At 38.4% G+C, this 26936-nt stretch overlaps 1 protein-coding gene across 1 annotated transcript in view; it reads right to left on the bottom strand.

Annotated features, from left to right (window-relative positions):
* Nucleotides 1-26936, bottom strand: part of LOC131978137 (inactive N-acetylated-alpha-linked acidic dipeptidase-like protein 2) — a 787053-nt gene that overhangs the window by 96173 nt on the left and 663944 nt on the right. The window contains exon 14 of the mRNA XM_059341659.1: nt 22543-22632. Within this exon, the coding sequence (XP_059197642.1) occupies nt 22543-22632 (90 nt within the window). The remainder of the gene's footprint in view (nt 1-22542; nt 22633-26936) is intronic.

Below are 26936 nucleotides of genomic sequence, written 5' to 3'. Positions count from 1 at the left end.
TCGAGCTATAATGTCTCTTTCAGTGGCAGTGGTGATGCTAAAGGTGGATAATTGACCATTAGAGTTAAATAAGAGCACATTGGGTCAAAATGTGACTGCTGATGCTTCTTTCACAACCTGGTTATCAGGTTTAAACTAGTATTTAGAGCTGCAATTGTTCTGCTCCTGTGAAAAGCAAAACTGGCCTTTTGTTTATTGAGTTTTTTTGTACAGTAGATGAACGGTCTTCATTTTCTTTTGGATCATATCAGAAACCGCAACCCATTGACGACCTACCTGAACCTGACATGCATAAATTACATAAAAAAATTAAAAAAAAACACAAAAGAAAACAATCCAAAAGAGCCAATTGGGTTCCTAGGAAACTCAGACATGGTCCAAACAGACCCAAGGCTAATTAGACCCCACTCAAAATGCAGGATAGAACACCAAACTGGCAGCAGCTTGATGCACCACCAATTAACGAGCAGCTGATGGCAAGCCTGCTCTGATCCACTCGGGTGTTCGACATACTGAAACACAGACGTAAGACCTGAGGCAATACGAGATCCTATCAGACATGATTAGACCAAATATGATTTGGACCCTGCCCGGTTTGGAATCCCAAACCCAGTCTTGGTTACCAGGTACCACATGGACCTAGAAAATCTCAAATTCAGATCCTGCAAACAATACATTCATTTGGTCAGAAGGATTCTTAACTGCTGTGAATTTTACAGTTTTTACAGCCTGTTCTCCCCTGAAAAACGTCAGTATAGGTCGTGTGTACAGGCTAGGATTGTCAAAAGTATCCATACTAAAACGTTGTATCTGGATACGATACTTATTTTCAAAAGTATCGATTCCTAGCCAAGGAATGAACACTTAAGTTAAGTTATTGTTCTTTTTTTTAATCAAGCTTGCCTAATATTGTGCACAGCATACAACCTCAAAATATGGTTCTAATTGTTATTGTTTATTGTATTTATTTATTTATTGCACTACCTCAGACCTGAAGCTTACACTTAAACTGTTTTTTATTATAATTATTTAACCTGTGGTTCTGTTCATTTTTACATGTTGCATTTTTCTTGTTGTTAAAAATATTTCTGTTAAATTTTGGGGTCTTTGTTTTTATCCTTGTGGTATCAAAAATGGTATCAAGTATCGAATATTTTCCTGAGTATCGGTATCGAGTTGAAAATTTTAGTATTGTGACAACCCTAGTACAGGCAGCCAAAAACAAGCTATATTTGCGTATTTTACTGTCTTGCTGACGTAGTAGTGACAGCCAAGTGAAGTGAAAAAGGAGGATTCCTGCATTCAGTAGGAGGCTGGGGAGGTGGATGGGCCGAACAAATGACGGACTTTCACCCAGGATATGTACCCTTTCACCCATCTATATGTAATTAATTAACTTTGACTTACTTGATCAAAATGTTGAACCCAAAAGAAACAAAGGAAACATAAATATATAAATATAAACATATTTTATACTAAATATATTTGACAATATCTCCAGTTTTACTTGGCCGAATATCATCAAAAAAAAAATCTGGCATGTAGTTTCAAGCCAGAACTTTAGAGGGAAGCTGATGGCAAGACTCGATGTTGCTTCATTTTTATGTCTTCACGTCATGAAGAAGTCATGTGCAGATGTTTTTATGGACTCCAGAGGGTTAACCAGAATGTTTTCTGCCCTAAACCTAGATCAGTAGTTTTACACCATAAATCCACATTATAAATCCATTTCACAAAAGCTTTGACTGTGCTCACTGATGGTAAAGTTGCCTTCTGTGGATCTGTAATGGGGTTCCTCAAGGGTCAGTTTTAGGCCCCTGCACTGGTTTACCCTGTATTTCATTAATATCAGTTCAAAGTTTACATGTCATCCATTCATTTTCTATGCAGATGACATAACTCTACCCATAGCCACTTGCCAATCCCTAGAAACACTTTAAAATGTACAGATATATATTAAGGCCATATGACTACCCCTCATGATTGATGTGTGGAATTAAATGTACACAAAAACAAACAGACCTTGTGCTTTTTTTTGGGGGGCATTTTAAAGATTTAAAAAATGTGTTGATTGCACTGTTGTTGTGTCTTGCTTTAAATATAGTCCAGTTGTCAGAAAGGAGAACCCGGAAATGTTGAGTACACCAAAGTTAGAAATATATAGTATGGGTCCCCAGCATGCAATAATAATTGTAACACTTGGAGTGGTATTGGGCATCAGCTGCGGGTCCGTCCAATACACCGTTCACTCGTAGCTTCACAACTTCAGCCCAGTCATTCTGTCGCTCCTCACATTTAGATAAAATCACATCTTTGAATGATGGAACACCAGGCCTTTCTAAAGTCTTTCAAAAACATGCTAACATCGTATCATTTGGCCAAGCAGCTCCATAATTTGACCAATATAAGGGGATTGTGCTAATTTATGCTAATTAGTTCAATTACATAAATTGCCCAACATATGCAAATTAGCATCCAGCAGTTTCTGCATGCTGGGAACCCATACTATATGTTTCCATCATAAAACTTTGGTGTACTCAACATTTCCGGGTCCACAATGGGGCTCTATGGGCTGTCAACCGGACTAATACTGTATCTTCACATCTGGATAATGTACTTCTTTACATTTTGCTCTTGGCTTTAATCATGTCACTCTCAAAGTCTTCTTTAAACACCTATTCTTTGATATATGCAACATTTCCCTCCTATTCAACTTTCTCCTACATGGGAATCTTCTCTCAGTGCTGTCTTCCTCCTGTTGTTTTCCATTATTCCCTGCTCTGTCTTTTGATTATTTTCATTCTGTACTGATTTTGCTTTGTGTATTTGGCTCTTCTGTATTTGACTTTTCTCTCTCTCTCTTTCCTTTGGTTAAGTCATCTATTTTCTATTCTCTCTTAAACGTCTCTCCTGTTTATACCAATCAATTTCTCTCTGGGAGGGATTTGGGGGCATTTGGTCTTCATCACCATCACCTACATCTATATTTGCAGGCTTATCTGCTACTTTGTCATTCTCCTTCTGTCCCATGGTCCAGTTCTGGGTCTGTTTGCTCTGTTACCATCTGCCCTTCCTCTCTCCCTGCCTATTTTCTTACCTTTTTATCTCCCTCTACACATCCCTTTGTGTTTCCCCTCAAAGACAAGGACATGGAATCAGTTTCAATGATACTTGTAAATTGCTTGTAAATATAGTCTGAATATCCTGGGATGGGGAAATACTTGTTGAAAATGAATGTCCTGAGGCATGATAAGTATTTTGTCCTCGAGTCTTTTGTCCTTAACGCTGCTCAGCTACACTGATGGTTTGCTCTTGTGTTCAGGTGGCAAAACTTTGTTTGGAGGTAGTGATGAGATTATTAAGTATATAAACACAAACAGCAGTGATAGGAGGCTATTGCTAGTTAACCCTTAATAGGGCACTCATTGAAATACTTAAACCAACAAAACATACGGACCTGGGGGAGGGGGGTAATACTTTGAGAAAAAAGTTTACGAGATTAAAGAGGCAAATCTATGAGAAAAAAATGTGCAGATTTATGAGATTTAAAGTGGTGAATCTGCAAGAATAAAGTAAATCTGCAACTTTTCTCGCGCACATTTGCCACTTCAATCTGGTAAATGTGCAACTTTTTCCTGAAAATATTATTTAAAGGGTAAAAAGTGGATGGGCAGATTTTGAATTTTGATCAAGTAGGGGATAAAATTGGAGGAATTGAGACTCCAGGAAAACCAAAGGGAGAGGGCAGGAAATAATGTACATCATATCAATCCTCTATATTGTTTATAGCAGAATATCAGTGTGTTTTCTTGTCTGATGTGCTTGCAGCTTTTGGAAAAAACAGATCACACATCTAAATTATCACTGCAGATCTGAGCGTCCCGCCTGAACACACCATTTGGTTAACATGAGTTCTTTTGCATTCTCTTTCACAGAGAGAAATTATGTTGCCAGCATTAAGGTAAATACACTTCACATGAAGTGTGTGCTATGCTGGAGCTGTAGCAAAAGAAGCTGTTTTTGTTGTTAAAACGTCAAAACCAACCCCAAGTCCAGTCAGAACACAAGCTACATTAGCAAGTTTGCTTGACTCACTTATCCCGGGAGAAACATCAGAAAAAACACTAATTTCTACAGGCGCACTAGCACCCATTTCCGAGGCAGACAAAACCTTTTTCTCCACCAGATGTGCCTTTAATGTTGCCAACATGACATCTTTTTTGGACTGCTTATGGAGTTCAACACCATAATAATCAGCAACATCTAAAAGCTGATCCTTTTTGTACACATTAAGCGATTCTTCTGTCGGACACTGCCCAAATTCCTCAATTGAAGCCATTTCCTCATTTAGGGAAACACTAAATACTCAAACACTACAGATAGGCCAGCACTGTGCCCTGCACAACATTTTCCCACCTTGCCAGAGAGTGTAACAGGCTGCTTTAGATATGGGACCCCATCCCTCTAGCTAACTGCCTAAACAAACTATCTGACTCACTCAACCCTAGTCTTCTTGCAGGTTAGTGGCAGGATAAATTAGGCACAAAGCCCAGTAACCCGGTTGACTTCCAGCATGCTGAAAACCAGCTGTGTGGTGCTTATGAAGTCATCAACCATACATCCATATATGTCATTTATTCGTACCCTCAAATACGACCCAGAGGAGCAATTCTGTCGGAAGTGAGGCCGTAATGTTGATGACATAAAGTGTGACCCACAGTAGATAAGTTACACTTATCATAAACATAAAATACTTTTGGTTTTCCATTCTTTATACTCCGTTTCCTCGATTTCCTCTTTGCTTTTACACTCTGAAATGTCACTTCCGCATTAGTGCCCTATAATTGCCACAAGAGGGCGCCACACACAACAACTGTACATATGGCTAGTAAAAAAAGTACAAATGACAAATAGGGTTGTTTTTTGTTGGGGAAGACAGTGTTGTATCTGAAATGCTTCCATCACACCCTTTAATTCAAAAGTGAGGGGTTTGTGTCCAAAATATTTGTTCTCCAATTTTTGAATCGAAACTATCCAGGAGTTGATCTTCCCTCTCAAGCAACTATTTCTGGTGCTTTTATGTGCAACAGCCAAATGCAACAACATAAGTTCCTTAAGGAGAAATTACCCAAAAATGCATGATTGAAACAATTCTAATGTTTGTCAGAAAATTCTGTTTTGTTTGTTTTTTATATAGATCCCTCAGGAAAGGATTTGATCTTTGCGGTTCCAGAACACTCAGAGGTCTGCCGTGCTGTATGTCTGGATCTCAATGTGTTTCTTCATGGAATAATAAGACCTGACTTGCACTTTTAAAATAGAGTTATTTAGTGTATTGATTGCATGGCCATAACAAAAGAACACCAGCCCACCTATGCAGCTAAGTGCCTTGCAGAGCATTTTTTTCAACTCAGCAGTTACAAAAATGATTCATATGAGTGTCTGCCACTGCTAAGGTTAGGTTACCTGAAGGCAACACTCAAACCGTCCCAAGTCTAATGTGTATGCCCAGCAGTGTGCAACAGGGACCAGTAAAAGAGCGTGCCAGCGCTGTCCGTCGTTCACTGGCTTGATCAATGCCAGCCGCGCCTTGCCAAGTCAGGGGAAGCCAACTCATACACAACGTCATGTTTAAAAAATTAGCTACACGGAGAGAACACTGCCCGCCGAGAGACAGTTAGAGAGGCCAGGGGAGCTCGGGAGACAAGAGGGAGAAAAAGAGAGAGGGACGCCTGCTGGAGCCATCTGCCACCCTGACCCCCCCCCCCCCCCCCCCCCCCCCCCCCCCTCCAACCAGGCTGCGTCCAAAACCGCATTTGACAAATGAGTACAGGGACGCAGAGTATAGGCAGAGTCCCTGAGCTACAACACTAACAATGTACATACACCATTCCATAGAGAGCACAGTGTGTGTGTGTGTGTGTGTGTGTGTGTGTGTGTGTGTGTGTGTTCTTGTACTTCCCACATAGTGAGGACCGGATCACGTTTTTTAACCAACAGAGTGAGGACATTTTTGCAAAGTGGGGACATTTCGGCCGGTCCTCACTTCTTTAAAGGCTTTTTTGAGATTTCAGACTTTGTTTTAAGGGTAAAAGGTTACATGATAATGATAATTAACTGAAACTGTATTGTGTGGTTACAAAACTAACTAAAATTATAGTGAAAAATGTCCTTTGTTTCGTCTTTTCAACTTTTTTCATACATAATGAAGATGGATAAGGCAAAGGAAATAAAGGCAAAATTTACTTTGACCTCTTTTAATCTCCCACCCAACAAATACCCCATTACAAAAAACTAAAACTAATAAAAGCTAAACTAAAACTAAAGCATTTAAAAAATACTAAAACTAGCTCTAGTCTAAACTCACTCTAAAAACTTTAAAACTAACTGAATTTGAAAACAAAAATTCACAACAAAATTCAACCTAAAACTCATAAAAATTCTAAAACTATTATAACCTTGCAAGGGAATTCACTGTTCTATGAGGGCCCTCACAAAGATAGAAGAAGTAGAAGTACAATAATGTGTGTGTGTGTGCGTGTGTGTGTTTGTGTGTGTGTGTGTGTGTGTGTGGGAGAAAGAGGAGAAAGCACAGAGGAAGACCGAAGCTGGAAAAAGAAAACGGCCTGAGAAAAAGAGTACCGATGAATTTTCCACAGCCATAAAACGCCTAATTTATTTCCAATTCAAATTTTAAATCATTAAATAGGACAAGAATGAACAATTTTATAGCAATTGCATTAGGTATTCTGCGGTTTTTCTCTTTTCGTGATTCCAGGTGAAGAAAACCTCTTACTGTATAATTGCACTTCAAACCACAAGTTAGATCCATCTCACAGCTAATGTCCAACACGTCCTGTGATATCACGGGCTGGGCTGCTGCCATAAATGCATTATGCAATAAGTAATGTCATACCAGAATCAGCTTTGTAAAATGTTCCTGCAAAATAGCACGGGTCTCCAGAACCGACATAAGGCAGTAAAAGTTTATCAGATGAGTCAGAAATATAATTGAACAATCAAATTAAAATAATAGAACAGTTGGTTAAATAATTAAATTGAGTGTAAAAAAAAAGATAAAAGCTTTATTCTTCCCCTTAACTTCCATCCAGATGGTTAAAAAAAAAGAGCTTGTTTAATTCTGTCTTTTATCTCAAATTAATTAATACATTTAATTAAACCCAATTAACCTTCACAATTTTGCGGGCCAAGTTCAAAGAAATTATGCTTCTTTTTTTATTTTACTGGAAGCAAATACATCTCACTCCCTTTCAGTGAGTGAATGTAGAGCAAATGTCTGATTGTTTTATCCCGAAGTGTAGCATCTGAGTTTTGTGTAATGATACTGTTGGGAGGGTTTTCTTTAATGACAGGTCATCTCTCTACCACCTCCTCCAGTGTGTCCAACCTGGCTCCAACCACAGAACCAGCTCTTTAGACCAGTCCAATTTGTGTCTATTTCATTAATTTTGTTTCCTTTTTTGGTCATTTTCACATCTACTTTTGGTCTTTTGTGTAATTTTTTGGTCATTTTTACATCTACTTTTGGTCATTTTGTGTCTATTTTGGTCATCTTTACATCTATTTATGGTCAATTGACTCCAGTCACTGAGGCTATGTGTACCAGTCTCCCCTATGATAATAATAATAATAATAATAATAGTTATTATTATTATTATTATTATTATTATTATTATTATTATAATTTAGGTGCTATCTTGGTTGCACTGCTGTACAATAACTCAAACAAATATGGTATTTTCTAGCATTCGCTAGTCATTAACAGTCTTGGAATTACATGAATTGGGTTTGACGGGAAAGCTTTTTTAGCTTTTGTGGATTTAATGAACCCAATTTGAATGTGTGATGATGTCAGTCCCTACAGTTAGTTAGTCCTTGGTGTCTTAATGATATATTTCGAGGGATTTTTGAGCATTTATATCAATTCTCAAGTGGTAAAATGGTAAAATGTGTCACTCTGCGTCACAAATGGCATCAATTGGCTTAATATGATCCCATCATAATGTTCTAATCCCCTCATATGCTTTAACAACTTTAATAAATGTATTAAAGCAAACTTGACTAACAGTGCCGAGGAGCATCTCAAATTCATTTCCAGGTTCCCAACTTTCAGATGATGTTCACCACTTCTATGTGTTAACCTTCTGTCACCCCCTAAAGACCCTCTGTCCCCCACCCTTACCCCTCTAAAAAAAGGGGGATGCATCGGGGTTTAACTTCCAACCACACTGTTGCTCATAAAGTTGGAATAACTTTGTTTTCAGACACAATCCTCTGTTTATTCTTATTCAAATGCATCAGTTATCACTATGGGAGAGGTTCATTAATCAGGCTTTGAGAAGATATACTTTATCTGTCAATAATAAATCACATTGTCACAATCATATCATGGAAAGAGATTAAAAAAACATTTTATTCCAACTTTATGAGCAACCGTGTATATTGGATCGTATGTAGTGCAGGAAGCTGTATAAGTGTGTTAATTAGATAGAATCTTTGCTGATTAATAGAGAGACTGCCTGACATTTCAGAACACACACACACACACACACACACACACACACATTCTTGTACTTCTATCTTTTTGAGGGCCCTCATTGGAATAGTGAATTCCCTAGCAAGGTTATAGTTGTAGTTTTAATTTTGTTGTGAATTTTTGTTTTCAAATTCAATTAGTTTTAATTAGTTTTTAGTTTTTCTTTTAGTTTTTAGAGTGTGTTTGCTAGTTTTAGTTTAGTATCTTTTTTACATTTTTTTAGTTTTAGTTTAGTTTTTATTAGTTTTAGTTTTTCGTAACTGGGTATTTGTTGGATGGGAAATTAAAACAGGTCACAGTAAATTTTGCCTTTATTTCGTTTGTCTTATCCATCTTCATTTTGTATGAAAAAAGTTGACAAAGACGAAAACGAAGGACATTTTCACTTTAATTTTAGTTAGTTTTGTATCCACACAATACATTTTCAGTTAATTATCATTATCATGTAACCTAAACCTTTAAAAACAAAAAAGTCTGAAATCTCAAAAAAGTCTTTAAAGAAGTGAGGACTGGCCGAAATGTCCTCATTTTGCGTAAATGTAAAATGTAAAAAGAACACACACACACGCACACGCACACACACACACACACACACACACACACACACACACACACACACACACACACACACACAGGTCACAAAGGCCTGTCTTTGCCCAGTCCCAATGTGAATATTTAACATGAGGAATAACATCTCTGCCACCTCCCATTTGCCCTTCATCATGACATGTTGTGCCAGTGTACCCTCGGCCTTGTGTTTTTATGTAACTGTCATTCTGCCCCCCCACACACACACACACCTCCCTCTCTCTCTCTCTCTCTCTCTCTCTCTCTCTCTCTCTCTCTCTTCCAATCCTTTTACAAGCTGCACAAATAACATCTGGCACTTTGCCTGATCTCCAAGGATGTGATGATTAAAGCCAAACGACATCCCTATTTCTCCTCTGCCCACCATGGCTGCAACCTTCCTCAGAGACACACACAAGTGCTTTTTTATCAAAGCTTTTAAACTGGCAACAGGGCACATCACTGTAAATAAACACCCTGTAGAACCTGATAATGTAATAAATTCCCGATAATGTAATAACTTCCCGATAATGTAATAAAGTGCATTTCCCAATAATGTACAACACTTTTTTTTAACCAATAATGTAATAAAGTATAACATTAATGGAAGGTTATTACATTATCAGGTGAGCCTTTCTTTCGCAAATCCTGATAATGTAATAATTCCCCGATATTGTAATAATTTAACAGCAGACCACCCTTTACTTGAGTTCAAGTGGTGATACTGTGTAGGCAACTCTAGCTCAAGAGCTCTAGCGCCACCAACAGGTCAAAGTTGAATGTTTATTCACTTTTGACCCGTTCATCCGTTTTTCACAAACGATGTATCCATGACACACGAATGCATTCAACAGCTTCTTGAAATCTAAAGATGCTTGGTGTTATACTTTATTACATTACTGGTAAAAAGTGTATTACATTATTGGGAAATGAACTTTATTACATTACTGGGAAGTTATTACATTATCAGGTCTACACACCCTCTTCAGGCAATAGGGTATATATTAAAAAGAATGGAAGTACACCTGGCTAATACAACAATTTATGCAAGTGTTTTTTTTCCTATGTTATTATACAGACACTCAAAGTCAAAGTCCACCCACTCTGTGGCTGTGTACGGACCGCTCCCTGCTGCTGCTTTTTGGTTGCAACTACAAAAGGACAACTTACTTGTTCATCTTAAAACCACATCACGCTTGATTACCTGATGTCATTCCCAGCAGAAACCCACCCAACTTCAGCCTGAGTAGAGATCTAATCAATCAGAATAACAGCAAACACCTAAGAAGGTCTTTTTAAGTGAGCGCACAGGGACAGAAACCCAACGTCGCTGTCCATGGTGCTGAAAAGTTGATGGAAAAAACTTGAGCATAACCTAAGTGGAACAAAGCTTCCTGCATGTTATGTTGTTCACTTTGGCATTATATGAAAGTAAACACACTGTAAAAAAAGTTTGTAGAAATGACAGCTAAACACTGTCAAATTGCAGCAGAAATATGGCGTAAAATAAAAAATTGAATATCACTTTAAATTACAGTAAATCAATGAATTAGAACTTTTAAACTATAGAAACAAAATTTTTTTCATGTAAAATTAACCCTAAATGGGGCATACAGCCAGAATGTGTAAAAAAAACAAACATACGGACCCAAGGGGAGGGGGGTAATATTTTGAGAAAAAAGTTTATGAGATTAAAGTGGTAAATCTACGAGAAAAAAAAGTTTTTTCTCACAGTTTTCTTGTAAATCTGCTACTTTTTTTCTTGTCGATTTGCCACTTTAATCTAGTAAATCTGCAACTTTTTTCTCAAAATGTTACCCCCTCCAGGTTTATATCTTTATTTTTATTCATACTTGGCCCTAATATGCCGTCATAGTCAAGTTCTCCTCGTAAAAGTCACTGAAGATTAACACGACTATTTCTTGCAGATTTATTTTCTAAATTTTTCATTTTTACATTGGAGGTCAAGTTCAATAAAGTCAATATTATTATATTATTATCATACTGATTGGTCGGATGTCATGCTGTCACTGTCTGTGACATAGCCTGATCTTTACTGATTAGCTGGAAGAAATCCATGTGGTTCTATGACCAAACAGAGAGACATGGGGACCTCATTTAGATATCCACTGAAGTTACCAAATATAGTTCTTCGCCCAATAAAGGGTTAAAAGTGAAACACCATAATGTCACAATTACCCTAAAAATAAAGGAACTCAGTCTAAATTACAGCTTTTGCTGATATTTACAATTAAATTGACAGTAGAAAACCCACTAACTGTATTTTTTACAGTGAAGTTCTAGTAACCACAGCTGCCAGTTTTTTTTTTACTGTAAATAAAACAGATTTTGTTTTTTACAGTGCATGGTATATTTGGACTGGTTTGGCTGTAGTTTGAAGTATATCTTTCCATAAATTAAGAATGTATCTCTCGTAAAGCTGGAGCAGCAAATCTGATGTTTCTGCTTTGCTTTCATTAAGTTATTATTTTTAGAAGGTCTCTGAATGTAACCAGAAGTTATTAAACAAAGTCTAATGGAAGTTTTTTATGTACATATTTGTAGATTTTTAAAAAAGCTTTTAGAAAAAGAAAAAATACCCAGCACCAAAACAAAAAAGGTGGAACACAGATGGGGTTCAATCACTGCTCACCACTCAAAGCAAACTCTTACTAACATATTCAGCAGCTGTGGCTGAGAACAGGTAGTTACTTGATCTTCCCAATTTACATAAAAAATCCCATTCCTTATGGGAATCAAGTCTGAACATGTAGACGATGTGGTACACACATTATTGAAATTAGTGCGAACACTTCCAAGCTTATCATAATGTTTGATATCTACGCATTCATAAATCCACTTAGAAATCATGGAAAAAGAAAAAAATATAGTGTTTTAGAACTGCTGTAGCTAACTCAATGTATTTTATTCAATGGTGCCACTATTGGTTTAGAAAACAGCTCTTCTATTGTGACCCACTCAGTCAATGACAGCATGTTGCTTCCTTTGTACCCTATTCCCTAAAGCATTGTGGGAACTGTAGTTCCATAAATGAGAGCGTCCAGAGCTGACAGGCCCTTGACTATATTGACCGTGTTCCCACAAGGTAAATTAGCATTGTGGAGATGGGAGAGGCCCCTTTCATACATTTATACATGCCACACTTCCTTGGGCTGATTGATGGGACTCATTTCTATAATGGCACTGTCTGTGGAAGCTGACAGATACATTTGTCAAAACAGAGGACTAGGCATATCATAGTCAGGGCCTGATGACAGACGTTGTTGCGAGTAGGACTAGAACAAAGCCTGACTTTTAGAAACACACGGAGGAGTGAACCTTCACTACTTTGCTCAGGTGCCCACTCTGATCTTCACCCCAACAGTTAACCAGTGCAGTGGCTCTGCTGTATGTCAATGAGTTGTTTGTTGTAGAAGTGCTGGAATGCACACAGTTACACCGACTATTTGCACTTCGTAGGGTGGATTTAGGTAAAAGAAGAATTTTAGGTTCGGTGCATGAACATTCATAACATAATTACATGAATTGGGTATGACTGGAAAGCTGAGACTTTTTGTGTATTTAATGAACCCAATTATAATGTGTGATGATGTTAGTCCCTATAGTTAGTTACTTCTTGGTGTCTTAATAACATATTTTGGAGGGATTTTTGACCATTTATATCAATTTTCCAGTAGTAAAATGGTAAAACGTATTACTCTGTGTCACAAATGGCATCAACACAACAATTGGCGTAATATGGTCTGCTCCTGAGACTATTTTATTCATCAAATATTAAAAATGGGCTATAAGGTGGTGTAGTGGTTAGCACTGTCACCTCCAACTTCCAAGTGTGGTAAGGCCCATTGGTGTGTGAATGGTCTAATCTCTATGTGTCAGCCCTGTGGTTGTCTCACCCAGTGGCAGCTAGGATTGGCTCCAGCCAAGTACGGGTAAGTGCTGAATGATAATTAATATAAATTTAACATGAATTTGATCAGTGCAACTATTTGACGTATTTGTTTGTATTGATACTATTCATTCAGGAAGGGAACAGAAGACAGTACATACAGAAAAATGCGTGTTATGGTCCGAAAAACCAATGGGTCTACAAACCATTGGAGTAATGGGTGTCATGTAAAGAACTTGAAGGTCTTTTCAGTGTGGGAGGAAGGGTCGGTGAAGGGTTAAAAAAATATTGACCACTATTGACCACTACTGGATTTCGCTACAATGCAATTTAATGACAGTCATATCCCGTGGCTATTCCAACATAGAAAGTGATTATGTACATTCACTGAGTGAAACAAAGTCAAAATATTTATTTTTCACTAAAAATGAGAGAACTGTACGCCATTTTTTTTGTTCTGACCGCCGGGACCTTGAAAGTCACGTGACTTGGAACAAACCAATAGGAAAAAATATCCATGGAATAGCCATGGGATATGACATATATGTCATTAACTTGCATAGTAGCGAAATCCGTGTCAGTTTCATGGAAATTTGAGTGATTCCGTGGCTATTCCACAGATTTTGAGTAAAGCGAATCCGTGGCTATTTCACAGATTCCTGTGAGACCAGGATCATGCATGTAGCTAGTGGAAATTGACACACAATTCTGGACGTAACCAAAACCACTGCAAAAGGGTGCAATGTGTGTTGGTAATTGATGGGCTGTGACAAAGCATTTCTATCTGATGAGTTGGATGAGTATGCATTGCATAGATACACAAAGTCAGCTGAAGGAGAGGGTCATGGTAGTTTTAATGTGGGAAAGCACTGCTGATATTGCCATAACCCTAACAATGACTAACAGTTTTTTAAAGGCAAGAATGTGTTGTGATGAAAGGCGGTTATAACGTATTTTGTCTTGTAATTTGGAGGTTCTGCTGAATGATGCATTATCTATCAGCAGTCCCGACATTTCAGAAGTGGTCCTGACTTACAGAAGCCCCTTCAACCCAGAGATGTTAAAGATGGGAGTGATATGCAGCATGCCACAGTTTGGACACAATGCACATGTTCGCACTGAGTTACAAGAATGTCCCGTCCTAAGGACATTCTGTCCTAATTTTTTATGTCTTTGTGTAGAGGTCATTTCTAAGATGAAGGAGGTGTCGACTGAAAAAATAAGAACATCAAGAGAGAAAAATGAGCTGCCAACCAGCAGCCTTTCAGCCAAGCAATCACCATCCAGCAGGGATGGGATGGACATGAAGGTCGCCTGCACAGTGGACAATAACGCCACACACACACACACACACACACACCATTTTGCATTGTCTCCCTCTATTGACCGGAGCCACACAAAGCACCATGTCATGACCTGCGTTTTTTTTTTTTTTAAGCTTTTTATATAAAAGATACCATGTGATAGAAAGATGTGAGTTTTTGACCACCAATGGTGGTCTTACAATTGGATAGAAGTACACGTGTCTGGATGCAGTTCATGCTGTAAACTTTCTTAACAATGACGGTTTGACCATGCTGGGTTGAAACTGCTTTTCCGAAACTCTGCTCTGCAAAAGCGTAGGAAGAAAGGAAAGGAAATGGAGGGAACATTCAAATTCTTTTCATCTTTTCAGTTTAGGGGTCATCAGCACTTCTTGTTTGAAGGTTTCAACTTTGAAGCAACTGAATAAAACCCTCTTTAATTTAAAACTAATGGACTTTATGCCAAGAACACAACATGCATTAAAAAATAAATCCTTAAGAAACAAAATGAAGTTCGGGGAGCTAATGCAGCTGTAAGTAACATAAAAAAAGAACCCAATTATGAATAATATATTCAATTTCCAATCTTTAACATGCCCCTAAATCCTAAGTAGCAAACTTGGCGAGAATAGAACAAAAGAAGGACGAAGATCAGCAGCTGCAGCAGAGAAGAAGCTGCTGGTAAAATAAGGTTGCATCTACTTTAATTAATGACTGGTTTAATGGAACACCTGGTGAGCGCGCTAAGTGACCCAAATCAAACACACCCACGATGTTACGTGACCAACAGGTGCATGCTGGCTCTGTCAAAACATGAAATGTTTAAAATGCTCATTGGGCATCCTTCAGCTGTGACTTATGCTTTTACTTACTTTTAGCTTCTGCCTGCAGTGAGTCATGTGAGGACATTCTGCTGTTTGTGACAATAATCCCTGATGTGACTGCAGAGCAGAGGGGCTGGTTAGTGGGACACAGAGACTGGGTGGACTGGTTATAGTGGGACACAGAGACTGGGTGGACTGGTTATAGTGGGACAGACACTTAGTGGACTGGCTATAGTGGGACAGAGAGACTGAGTGGACTGGTTATAGTGGGACAGACACTTAGTGGACTGGCTATAGTGGGACAGAGAGACTGAGTGGACTGGTTATAGTGGGACAGACACTAAGTGGACTGGTTATAGTGGGACAGAGAGACTGAGTGGACTGGTTATAGTGGGACAGACACTAAGTGGACTGGTTATAGTGGGACAGAGACTGAGTGGACTGGTTATAGTGGGACAGACACTAAGTGGACTGGTTATAGTGGGACAGACACTTAGTGGACTGGTTATAGTGGGACAGAGACTGAGTGGACTGGTTATAGTGGGACAGAGACTGAGTGGACTGGTTATAGTGGGACAGACACTTAGTGGACTGGTTATAGTGGGACAGACACTTAGTGGACTGGTTATAGTGGGACAGACACTTAGTGGACTGGTTATAGTGGGACAGAGACTTCATGGATTAATCCATTACTCAGTTCCACCAACACCAGCCTTTTTCTCCTGCCAGTAGGCGGGGCTTGCCCTTAAATGACCCACCCCTCCACCAATGAATATTTAAAGTGACAGTCTGCATCATGCATACATCAAACAGGCCCAGACTACAGACAGAATGCTACAGGAGCAGTCTAAACACACAGATGGCTCCCTGTTCACCAGGAGAAAAGCTTCTTTTGTGCAACTCATCATCTTCTCTCCTTCACATCCTTCTCACCCAAATTAAACTGCCTCTGTCTTCTCCTCCACTCTCTGCAACACTGAATAAAGTTAACTTTGTTTGATAGGAGAGGGTGTTGAGTTGTTGAGAAAATTGGAGGCTGAGGTACCATCTTCGCCAACAGTTTGTACGTTTTGGTGGTGCAGCTCTCCTGCCGGATGGTGCTTTGGAACTAAGTGTAATTTCACACATATGAGGTGTCAAGGTAAGGACATACCAAAATAAAGTGTGCTCTTTGAGAGCTTTGATAAGGAAAATGTCACTTTGCCTTATTTAATTTGTAAACTGTGACAGCTATCCCACAGTGGAGATAGCTGTTGTGAGCTGGTGGCATCTTTAAACAATGAGAGGGTTCTTACATATCACAAGCTGTTGGCAAATTAAAAGACTTCTGACTAATTTACAGAGAAGTCATTGAAGGGGAGAGTTCTAACTTTTGAAGCAATAGAAGAAATAAGAAGAAGAATTGGATTACACAGAATGCATATTTATCACTGGGTGCATCATTGTTTTTTTACATTTACATTTAGTCAGACGTTTTCATCCAAAGCGACTTACAGGAAAAAAGGGAACAATCAAGGTATAGTGCAATAAGAGGCATTAGTGCAGCAATAAGTGCTATATATAGTGCTCTTAGTTTAAAGAAAAAGGCTCAAGCAATAGAAATTAATTGTGCTTTCAGTCCTTTGTTGAACATACAGCACCATCTAGTGGGCTCAGACAATAAAGAAAAAGCTTCATGAGGCTTAATTGGCACATCATTACTTTCCAACATGGTCAATAGTTTTGTTTTTTTTAAAAATGATTTTTTTTTTTTGCCTTAATCATCTCCTCATGATGCTTGTCACCTCTGGTATAATCACCAGGAAAACCTTAAAAAATGACATGGGCCATTATTTTAAGAGGGTGTCGGAAATGACCCGATTATAATAATGTGCAGCTCTGAGTGGGAAATGTCTCGACATCTCTGCGGCTTTCTCTAACATCAGTTGTACTTGGAAAGTGAAAGTAAAGACAGCAGTAATTGCTGCTGCACCTTGGCCTCCTTCATCTCCACTGAATATTAATAAATACGACTGAAGACTTAAGCTAAAAAAGATGCCAACCTTTTTTTGATTAACCAAGCTAATGACCCTAATTTCATCTGCTACACAGGCTGAGTGACTGACAGGAACTGGCTTTGTGGTTGCCTAGAAACAACAAAATCGTTATTAGTGTTTCTGATAGTGCAGGCGCCTCAAAACAAAAAAAGTGAGGAAGCGAAGAGGAATTAACCTGGAGCTATGGGCAGAAAAACTTAAAAATTACAGGATAAAGATAATCTGTTTCATTTTTGACCGAAATGCTGCATTAATTGATGCATTAATTACTCCTAATTTAAATTAATTACATTTTTAACAAAAATAGACAGAAAATTACTCAACAAAAAAGACACAAAATGACCAAAAAAGACACACAATTACTAAAAAAAGACACAAAATGACCGAGAAGACACAAAATGACCAAAAAAGACACAAAATGACTAAAAAAGACAAAAATTAAACCAAAAAAGACACAAAATGACCCAAAAAGACACAAAATTACAAAAAAAGACACAATTACCAAAAAGATGCAAAATTACTAAAAAAAGACACACTAACCAAAAACTTATTTAAAAAAGACACAAAATTATTTAAAAGACACAAAATTACCAAAAGAGACAAAATGACAGAAAAAAACTAAATTACTCTAAAAAAGACACAAAATGACCAAGAAAAGACACAACATGGCCAAAAAAAGACACAGAATTACCAAAAAAGACACAAAATTAGAAAAAAAGACATGGAATTACCAAAAAAGACACAAAATTAGAAAAAAAGACACAGAATTACCAAAAAAAAGACACAGAATAACCAAAAAAAGACACAGAATAACCAAAAAAGACACAAACTTATTTAAAAAAGACACAAAATTATCTAAAAGACACAAAATTACCAAAAAGACACAAAATGACAGAAAAAAACTAAATTACTTTAAAAAAAAAGTAACCAAAAAAGACACAAACTTATTTAAAAAAGACACAAAATTATTCAAAAGACACAAAACTACCAAAAAAGGAGACAAAATTACCAAAAAAATATAATTAAAGTGCCATTCATATAAAACTCACATTTAACTTTCATATCAAGGTGAGGGCCACAAAATATTGTCACGAGGGCCGCAATTGGCCCGCGGGCCGCGAGTTTGAGGCCCATGACCCAGCCACAAGCTTAAAACCAGGAACTTGTTGGGAGAAACACAGCTTAAGTCCAGGGACTACTAAGAAACTAAAGGTTCCTTCCACCTGTTGTCTGTGTTTTCACTGCTGTCTAGAGACTCGTGAAGACTCGGCAAATGAGTCAGCTGACATATGAAAAAGCAGCATGACATGCTGGTGGTCTGCCGCCTGCAGTTCAGTGTGCCCTCCCATTTAAAAAAACAAGAAACTGAGACTGTGTCTTACTGTGATGATATTTGCTCAGGCATAGTATTTACTGATGCTCAGTGGAATGCAGAAGAGAAAAATTAATCTAAGAACATCTGTCGCCACAGTAAATCATCTGTTGAGTGTTTGATGGGCGTTTATTTGTTCTTTGGAATGGAACCACTGTGAAACAACGAGAAAATAACATTTATCCACTCTCTTTTTGACAAACACTGCCAAGCCCTCTCTCTCTCTCTCTCTCTCTCTATTTTCTTTTTCGGCTAGCTTGCTCATACTCTCTCTCTCTCGCTCTCTCTTTTCTTTCTCGACTCGCTTGCTCATACTCTCTCTCTCTCTCTCTTTTCTTTCTCGGCTCGCTTGCTCGTACTTTCTCTCTCTCTCTTTCTCGGCTCGCTTGCTCATACTCTCTCTCCCTCTTTTCTTTCTCGGCTCACTTGCTCATACTCTTTCTCTCCCTTTCCCTATCTCTCTCTCTCTCTTTCTCGGCTCACTTGCTCATAGTCTCTCTCTCTCTCTCTCTCGTTCTGGGCTCGCTTGCTCATTCTCTCTCTCTCTCATTCTCTCTCTCTCCCCCTCTATTAATACTAGATTACTTCCTTGTTTAATGAATGAGCGGTACACCATGTTAAAGCAGTCCTGCTGCATGTATTTAACCAATCAGTGACATTCACCCCTTAAAGTTCCACCCTGAAAGTTCCTGGACTTTCAGAAAGTTTAGGAAGTTCCTGCAGCTGAAAAGGGCTTTCATGGCTATCTCCCAGGACCCATATATCATCAGATGTCACTTAGATCTTAAAATCTGTTATAAGTAGAATTAAAAAATTCAAAGTTAGAATGAGTTAAGCTAGCATTTTAGCTCCTAGGTATGTGTAAAGTAACAAAAAAACAAATACACAAATAATTATTATCAAGAAAGGTGTCTTTCATTTAAATATAAAGCTTCTCTGCATTTCATTAGTCGTTCCACTTCCCCTCAACTCTGGTATTATGTAACAGCACAGGTCACACAGAGGCCACTGTGAGGCCACATGGAGACCAGAGGGAGAGAGGGCTGGGGAGGAGCGAGGGAATTAAATGGAACACACTTGCCCTTCTCCACTCTCAGCCCGAGCTATCTTGATACAGTTTTATGATATCTCGCAAAGCAGCTTTTTCCATTCGTTTATAGACAATGTTAGGAATAAAGGAATCAGAGAAGAGACCAGTTCAACAGCCTCATTACGTATGAAATGCAATTAGTTATACAAATTTATACAGTGAAATATAAAGATACCAGCAAAAAAGGTTCATAAGAAACTAGGAAAAATGTCTTTGTTAAATTTATTTGTATTCTTCTTCTTTGGTGGTAAGCAACAAGAGTTTTATGTCGGCTATATTACTGCCACCTAACCATGGATTTAGTACGCCAAATGTATAACTGCAATTAATTGGCTGTATCCCAAAGTCAAGGATCCTTCTTTGGTGGGATCCTTCCTTCAGAGTCGGGTCCTCCAGAGACGAGTCCAGAGTCCTTTCTTTCACTGTAATAACGCACAAATGGAACAGCCTTCAGTGTGCAGCTGTGCGTAATTGCGTAATTGGACGTGTAATCCTGGCTGAATTTGGCCGCTATTCAGTTTCATAAAAGCAGCGGCGCATAGCTAACAATGGAGCTATGTTCTGGGATTTTTTATTTTACAGTACAGTACAAAAACAGTTTTTTATGAATAACAATAACAGATAATAGCAGACCGTCGGTCTGTTAACACAATAAACAAATGTATAACTTTCTGAATGGCAGAGCTACGTATATTTTGCACATCATCATCTGACGCATATATATGCATTAACAATTAATAACGTTAGTCGACTGAAACGGCATCAGTTAACTTAACTGGCAATGTATCAAGATGATGTTTATTATCTTTTAGCTAAATATACTGTAATTTGTTCATGCATATGTTTTGCTTGACTTTGAACACAAGCTCTATAAGCTATGTGATAACAAATATTTGGTGTAAACTGAATATACTTTACATATTAAAATTCATATCGCGCGGACGGCACTCGTAGCTTTTAAATCTCCCTGTAGACCGGTGTGTGCAATGCTTTGTGGGTACGCTGGGCACACGGAGCATACACACATGCATCCTTGTGATTTGGGCAAAAGAAGGACTCTGTCCTCCGGAGGATCCTGGACATTGGGACAGTCCTCCAAGGGAAATCGATGACATAGTATCCTTCAAATCCAGCCATTTGAGGATCCTTCCTTGACTTTGGGATACAGCCATTGTGGCCACTCACTCCCTCAGCCCTCCGACAGTCAATCGTATCTGCTCAGCAGCATTGTGCTCAGTGTTGCCTCTGGTGGCTGGAGGCTATACTGCAACAACACAAAACTGAAGTCTCCATTACCTGCTGGATATCCATCCATCAATTATCATTAACCGCTTATCCGAACTCGAGTCGTGGAGCTGTTCCCAGCTGACAATTGGGCCAGAGGCAGGGTACATCCTGGACAGGTTGCCAGACTGTCACAGGGCTGACATGCTCTCATTCACTCCTACGGGCAATTTAGAGTCGCCAATTTAATCTAAATTGCATGTTTTTGGACTGTGGGAGGAAGCAGGAGAACCTGGAGAGAACCCACGCAGACATGGGGAGATTTAACCCATTTAAGGCGGGAAAGCATAACCGCATTTCTACCATTAAAACCGGGGGCGCTGTTGCGTTATTCTACCATTAAAGTTGGGAAATCGGATACGTCATTTTGTAGTATTTGTAGTTTTTTCCACCTATTTTTAGTGTCTTGGCCAATGAAATGCATCAGAATACACGTGGGAGTGTCACAATGCAACATGGGACTTTTCCAGAACTGAAATCATGGCGGAAGACGAATATAGCGGAGGGAGCTCACTCATAACAGCTATAAGTCCTCAAATACTTTTTGGATTTCATTTCTATCTGCTACAGAGGCTGAAAAATCGATTATTTACTCGGCGTTGACACTTCTGTTGAATTTCCAGGTTTTAGGGGATTATTTAAAAATCTCCCATAGGATTTACAGGCATTTTTTCCAGGCGTTTTAGGCCTAAATGGGTTAAACTCCACACAGAAACGCCGCGACCCACTTGCTGTTAGGCAAGAGTGCTATACCGTATATTTCAGGACAAATTTTACATTTTTTTAGGGACTTTTCAGACATTTCAGTGGGGAACACTCTAATCACAGATTTAACCATTAATGCAACAAATGGAGTTACAGTTAGACTTACTGCTGACGGTTCCATTAAAGAAAGGATTGACCAAGGAGCATGCTAAGCTAAAACAGGGAGGGCAATGGAGAAATCCCCCTATTGGGGCCTGAAAAAAGCCATTTCATGTTTTATTTTTAAAGCCATCAGGACCCAGGCCTGGAAAGGTGGAGAGAAGGGTCGGTGGATTTTTTTTCACCATGTAAATCTCTATAAAAAGGACTGCCTACCTTCTAGTGAGTTTGCATTTTCAACTTTCTGCCTGTATCCAATTTTATGAGCCGCTAAGTGTCCGGCCTAAGATTGTTACCCATGAGAACTATGATCCGTAGCATGACAGTGTAGGCTCAGGGCTGTGCACTGCAGCCTTGCCAGCTTTTGGAAAGATGTTGGCAACAGAGAGAAACAGCAGCAGAATTATTGAGTTATAGACAAAGCACTTTCAGTTTTTCATATTATGAGATTATTCTCATAAAGTTATCTGTTTATGTGCATATCCAATTTAAAGATGGAATTAACAGACTTAAGAACCACTGGATGAATTTCTTTCTGGTACTGTTTTTCGTCTCTTCCCTCATATTTTGGCTTGCTTTGCACTCGTTAAGCTGACCCTATTATAATAGTATTTTCATTTGATTGTAGGACTGCAATGGACGGTTAATATTGTGTTATATCATTTCAACACATGGCAGCCACTGTGATATTGAGATTTTATTGGTAGAAGTGGGGTTAATTATAGTGGTCCTACCTTCGCAATCGTCTCATGGAACTTAAAAAGTGGATCCAGGGTCTCTGGTGACTCAGCAGAAAATTGGGCTTCTGACAGGAAACTGGTGGTCTGAGGTGGAAGAAAGAAGAAGAAAAAATTATCACAAATTACACCACATAAAACCCCTTTAATCTCCGTCTCCTGTTTTTTTTGGTCAGGTGATTAGTTAATTCAGAAGCATTTTAATTGCACGACCATAACTCCAAAGTCCAAGCCCAAGTGAAACAAAAGCCGACCCTTTTTTCCTCTTCACTTTTCTTATCTGCTATATTCTACTTTGTTCTATTCTATTCTAAGAGTGGAGTGACCTGTCAAGCTTTTGACAGGAAACAACAGTAACTGCTCTCAGGCCACCAAGCTGCCAGGACGTTTTGTTCTGCTGTCAAATACACACATACAGTGTATAATGTGCCTGTGCGCACACATACACACACAGAAATGTATGCACACACCAAAAAACGACCTCATTTTCACCTCAGCATACTTTGTAATGTCCCAAAACAAAGCTCATTGTGACTTCAAAGTCGCACCGCTGCCTTTGTAGAGAGTTTTTTTTTCATGGAGTCAAATTAAGTAGCAGACAGCTAAACATCTCAAAGGTTCAAACACTCAGTTTCTACTCAGTGTTACCTGGAAATCAGGAAATATCTGACAACTCCTTAGTATCCCAGTTTCAGACACATCTGAATCCTGCATGGATGCTTAAAGTTTGAGAGGAGTCTGGCTGCAGACCTGCACTGTCAGGACTGGAAGTTGCAGACCTGCACTGTGAGGTCCGGAAGGTGATTTGAAGCCTTTCAAAATAAAAGCGAGTCTACCGGAAGCAGATATTTTTCGTTCCCCGTGTGAAGTGTGGAGACCACGAGGTGAGTAAAAGACAAGTGACAAGAACTTTTCGTCATACGAAGAAACAGAAACATTCTTAGTCTTAATGTCTCCATAGAGATTCAGTTCTTATTACGGCCAATGCAAAGGCCTTCATCAATGGGCCATAGGCTTGATCAACATTTTGTTACACTATTCAGTGATAGATAATGACTGAAGAGATTATTTTATGATATTTTAAGGACAGGTTAGGGAGGTTAGGGAAAGATTGCAGATTTGCTATAAATAAGGAATGGTAAAATTTTGCCAACTAAAATACTTGTTTCAGAAAAAAGTATGGTAGGGTTAATAAACAGCATGTCTGTGGTAATAATATATGATTATATGTAATACTTTATCTTAGAGCATGGGTCTCAAACTCGCAGCCCGCGGGCCAATTTCGGCCCTCGTGACAATATTTTGTGGCCCCACCTTGATATGAGAGTTTAATGTGAGTTTGAGTGTGTGGAAGGCCTTTTTTGTTAATGTTGTGTCTTTTTTTAATAATTCTGTGTCTCATTTTGGTAATTGTGTGTCTTTTTGGTCATTGTGTTTATTTTTTAAGTAATTTAGTTTTTTTCTGTCAGTAGATATTTGTTATAGATGAGATTTAAAAGGTTTCATGAGCCATGCATGGTGCAAGGTGCACGACATCAGTCGGTGAAATGGAAATGTCACCAAATTTTAAAAAATGACAGTGTGTTGTGGGAGAGAAGTAGCGGTGAGCCTACTCAGAGTTAAATTTGAATCACACAGAGCTGTGATCAGCAGGGTGTTGCACATTATGTTGCACAGGTATAGAAAGGTTTTCAGGCTACTGGAGAAAAAACCCCACACCATAATAGTTAAAAACCTTCACCAGTAACAGCAGCTACAATGTGAGACGTACATAACCAACAATCTTAATCAGGCAATATGGCAGAAGCAGCGTGGGCCCATATGGGGAATGGAAGTTAAACTTAATAATTCACATATTTACGCATCCCAAGAAGGCACAAGCACAAAGTTTTTATGAAGCGTCTTTGTGTGCTGCCTCTGAATAAATATGTGAATAATTGAGCGTAACATCTGCCTCAAAATATGCCCTTGTTGTGGATGTCAAGCTGAATATGTGCAACGTTCCCCAAAAAGAAGCCTCACCGCCTACATACCGAAGAGAAGAATTAAAATCAAATACATGGTGACACAGGATGACCACACACACACACACACACACACACACACACACACACACACACACACACACACAAACATTCTTGTATTTCTATTTTTGTGAGGGCCTCATTGGAACAGTGAATTCCCTGCTAAGGTTATAATAGTTTTGGATTTTTCCTTAGTTTTAGTTTTGATTTCGTTGTGAATTTTTGTTTTCAATTTCAGTTAGTTTTAATTAGTTTTTAGAGTGAGTTTGCTAGGTTTAGTTTAGTATTTATTTTTTGAAATGCTATAGTTTTAGTTTAGTTTTTATTAGTTTTAGTGGTAGTTTTAGTTTTTTGTAATGGGGTATTTGTTGGGTAGGAGATTAAAAGAGGTCACAGTAAATTTTGCCTTTATTTCCTTTGTCTTATCCATCTTCATTATGTATGGAAAAAGTTGACAAAGACGGAGGGCATTTTTTACTATAATTTTAGTTAGTTTTGTAACCACACAATACAGTTTAAGTTAATTATCATTTTTTTGTAACCTTAACCCTAAAACAAAGTCTTAAATCTCAAAAAAAACTTTAAAGAAGTGAGGACTGGCCAAAATGTCCTCACTTTGCAAAAATGTCCTCACTCTGTTGGTTAAAAACGTGTTCCGGTCCTCACTATTTAGGACGTACAAGAACACACACACACACACACACAGAAACTTATGCAGCTCTAACAGCTCATTCCTCAGTTTAAATCACTATTTTAATGATTACTTTTAGAGAGCAGCATTTGGTTACTTTACTGTTACTCTACTGATATATTATTACCCAGGGGCCATAGTTAAAAAATGTTGACATGACCGTCCATCAGATTTTTCCTATGCTAAGTCTGGCTAACACTGTTAACAGCCTTTGTTAATTCATTTGCACATTCAGAAGCAATAATTCTTGAGACTTACCCTGTGATTACTGAGGCAATATAGCTGCCTTTTATGATTACCATTTCTCATCAGCACTAGCCCGTCACATGTTAAACATCAGGTGATTATAACAGGGGTTACCTACAATTTAATGTTCATTATTCTTCTCCGATATAACTACGAACAGCGAATGAGAGCAGCCTGACAACTACATAGCAGGAAACAGGCCACATCCCAACAAGAAAAACTGAGAAAACAAATGAGTTCAGCAAGATTTTAAAAATCTTGAAAAGTAATGCTGAATGCAGCACACACACACACACACACACACACACACACACACACACACACACACACACACACATACTGTACATCTACACTCCTTAGCATCCATCTGCTGATTCTCCTCAGTCAGTATCATACAGCACCATTAGCCATGGATACGTGGTGCTAAGCAGCAGGCCAAATCAAGCACCCTCTTCTGTACTTCACAGGGCCAGGATGAAGGGTTTTGGAGAGCTAAAGCCTTAAAACAAAGAGAGATAGCCAGGATCAAAGAGACCAGAGTTCCATTCACTTTGTACTTAGAGCCCTTTGTACTGCTTATCTAGCCCTCACTTCATCTTTCACAGTACAGACCCTCTTTCTACCTTCATCTGCAGCGTGCTCTATGCTTCCGCTCCCGACTCTTCATGGATATTTAAATGTTTTGTCAAAAATGCACACATTTTTCTTTTTTTTTTATCAAAGCTATGATTTGAAGAATGATCAAATTGGAATAACTGAATAAAAGTTATATGTATATAAGGCCGGGACTCGATTAAAAAAAAAAAAATCGAATTAATTAGAGGCTTTGTAATGAATTAATCGAAATGAATCACATTTTCATCGCATATAAATATTGACCTGAGAACAGTGAGAAGTCATTTTTTTCACATGGATTTTTAGTATACCATTGATGACTGAATACATAAGCTTAAGCAACAAAAATAGTGTTTATTTTTGTTCAAGTCCAACAGACCAGTGCAATTTTTGCCATTAAGTGTAGCAATAGCATATTTAGAAATATCTCATCAGCTTCTTCCTTCATGTTCACTGTGGTTTGTTGTTGTTGTCTGAACTCATGAACGCTAGTTGGTGCTCCAGTATAATCGGTCCGCCTGAAACTCATCCAGTGAGAAACGTTCTGCGGTGCAAAAATGCGTCATTTTTTTAACGATTTAATTTTTGTGTAATTAATTAATCTTAATTAACGCGCTCAAGTCCCGGCCCATATATATATATATATATATATATATATATATATATATATATATATATATATATATATATATATATATGTATGTATATATATATATACAGTCATGGGAAAAAATATTAGACCACCCTTGTTTTTGCAAGTGGCACGTCCAACTGGTAGGAGGCCCTGAGGAAGACCCAGAACACGGTGGAGGGAT

This window comes from Centropristis striata, chromosome 9 (assembly GCF_030273125.1).
Source record: "Centropristis striata isolate RG_2023a ecotype Rhode Island chromosome 9, C.striata_1.0, whole genome shotgun sequence".
NCBI classification, from domain to species: domain Eukaryota; kingdom Metazoa; phylum Chordata; class Actinopteri; order Perciformes; family Serranidae; genus Centropristis; species Centropristis striata.
Note: the sequence above shows the minus strand (reverse complement) of the source record. Positions and strands in the feature narration are given on the sequence as shown.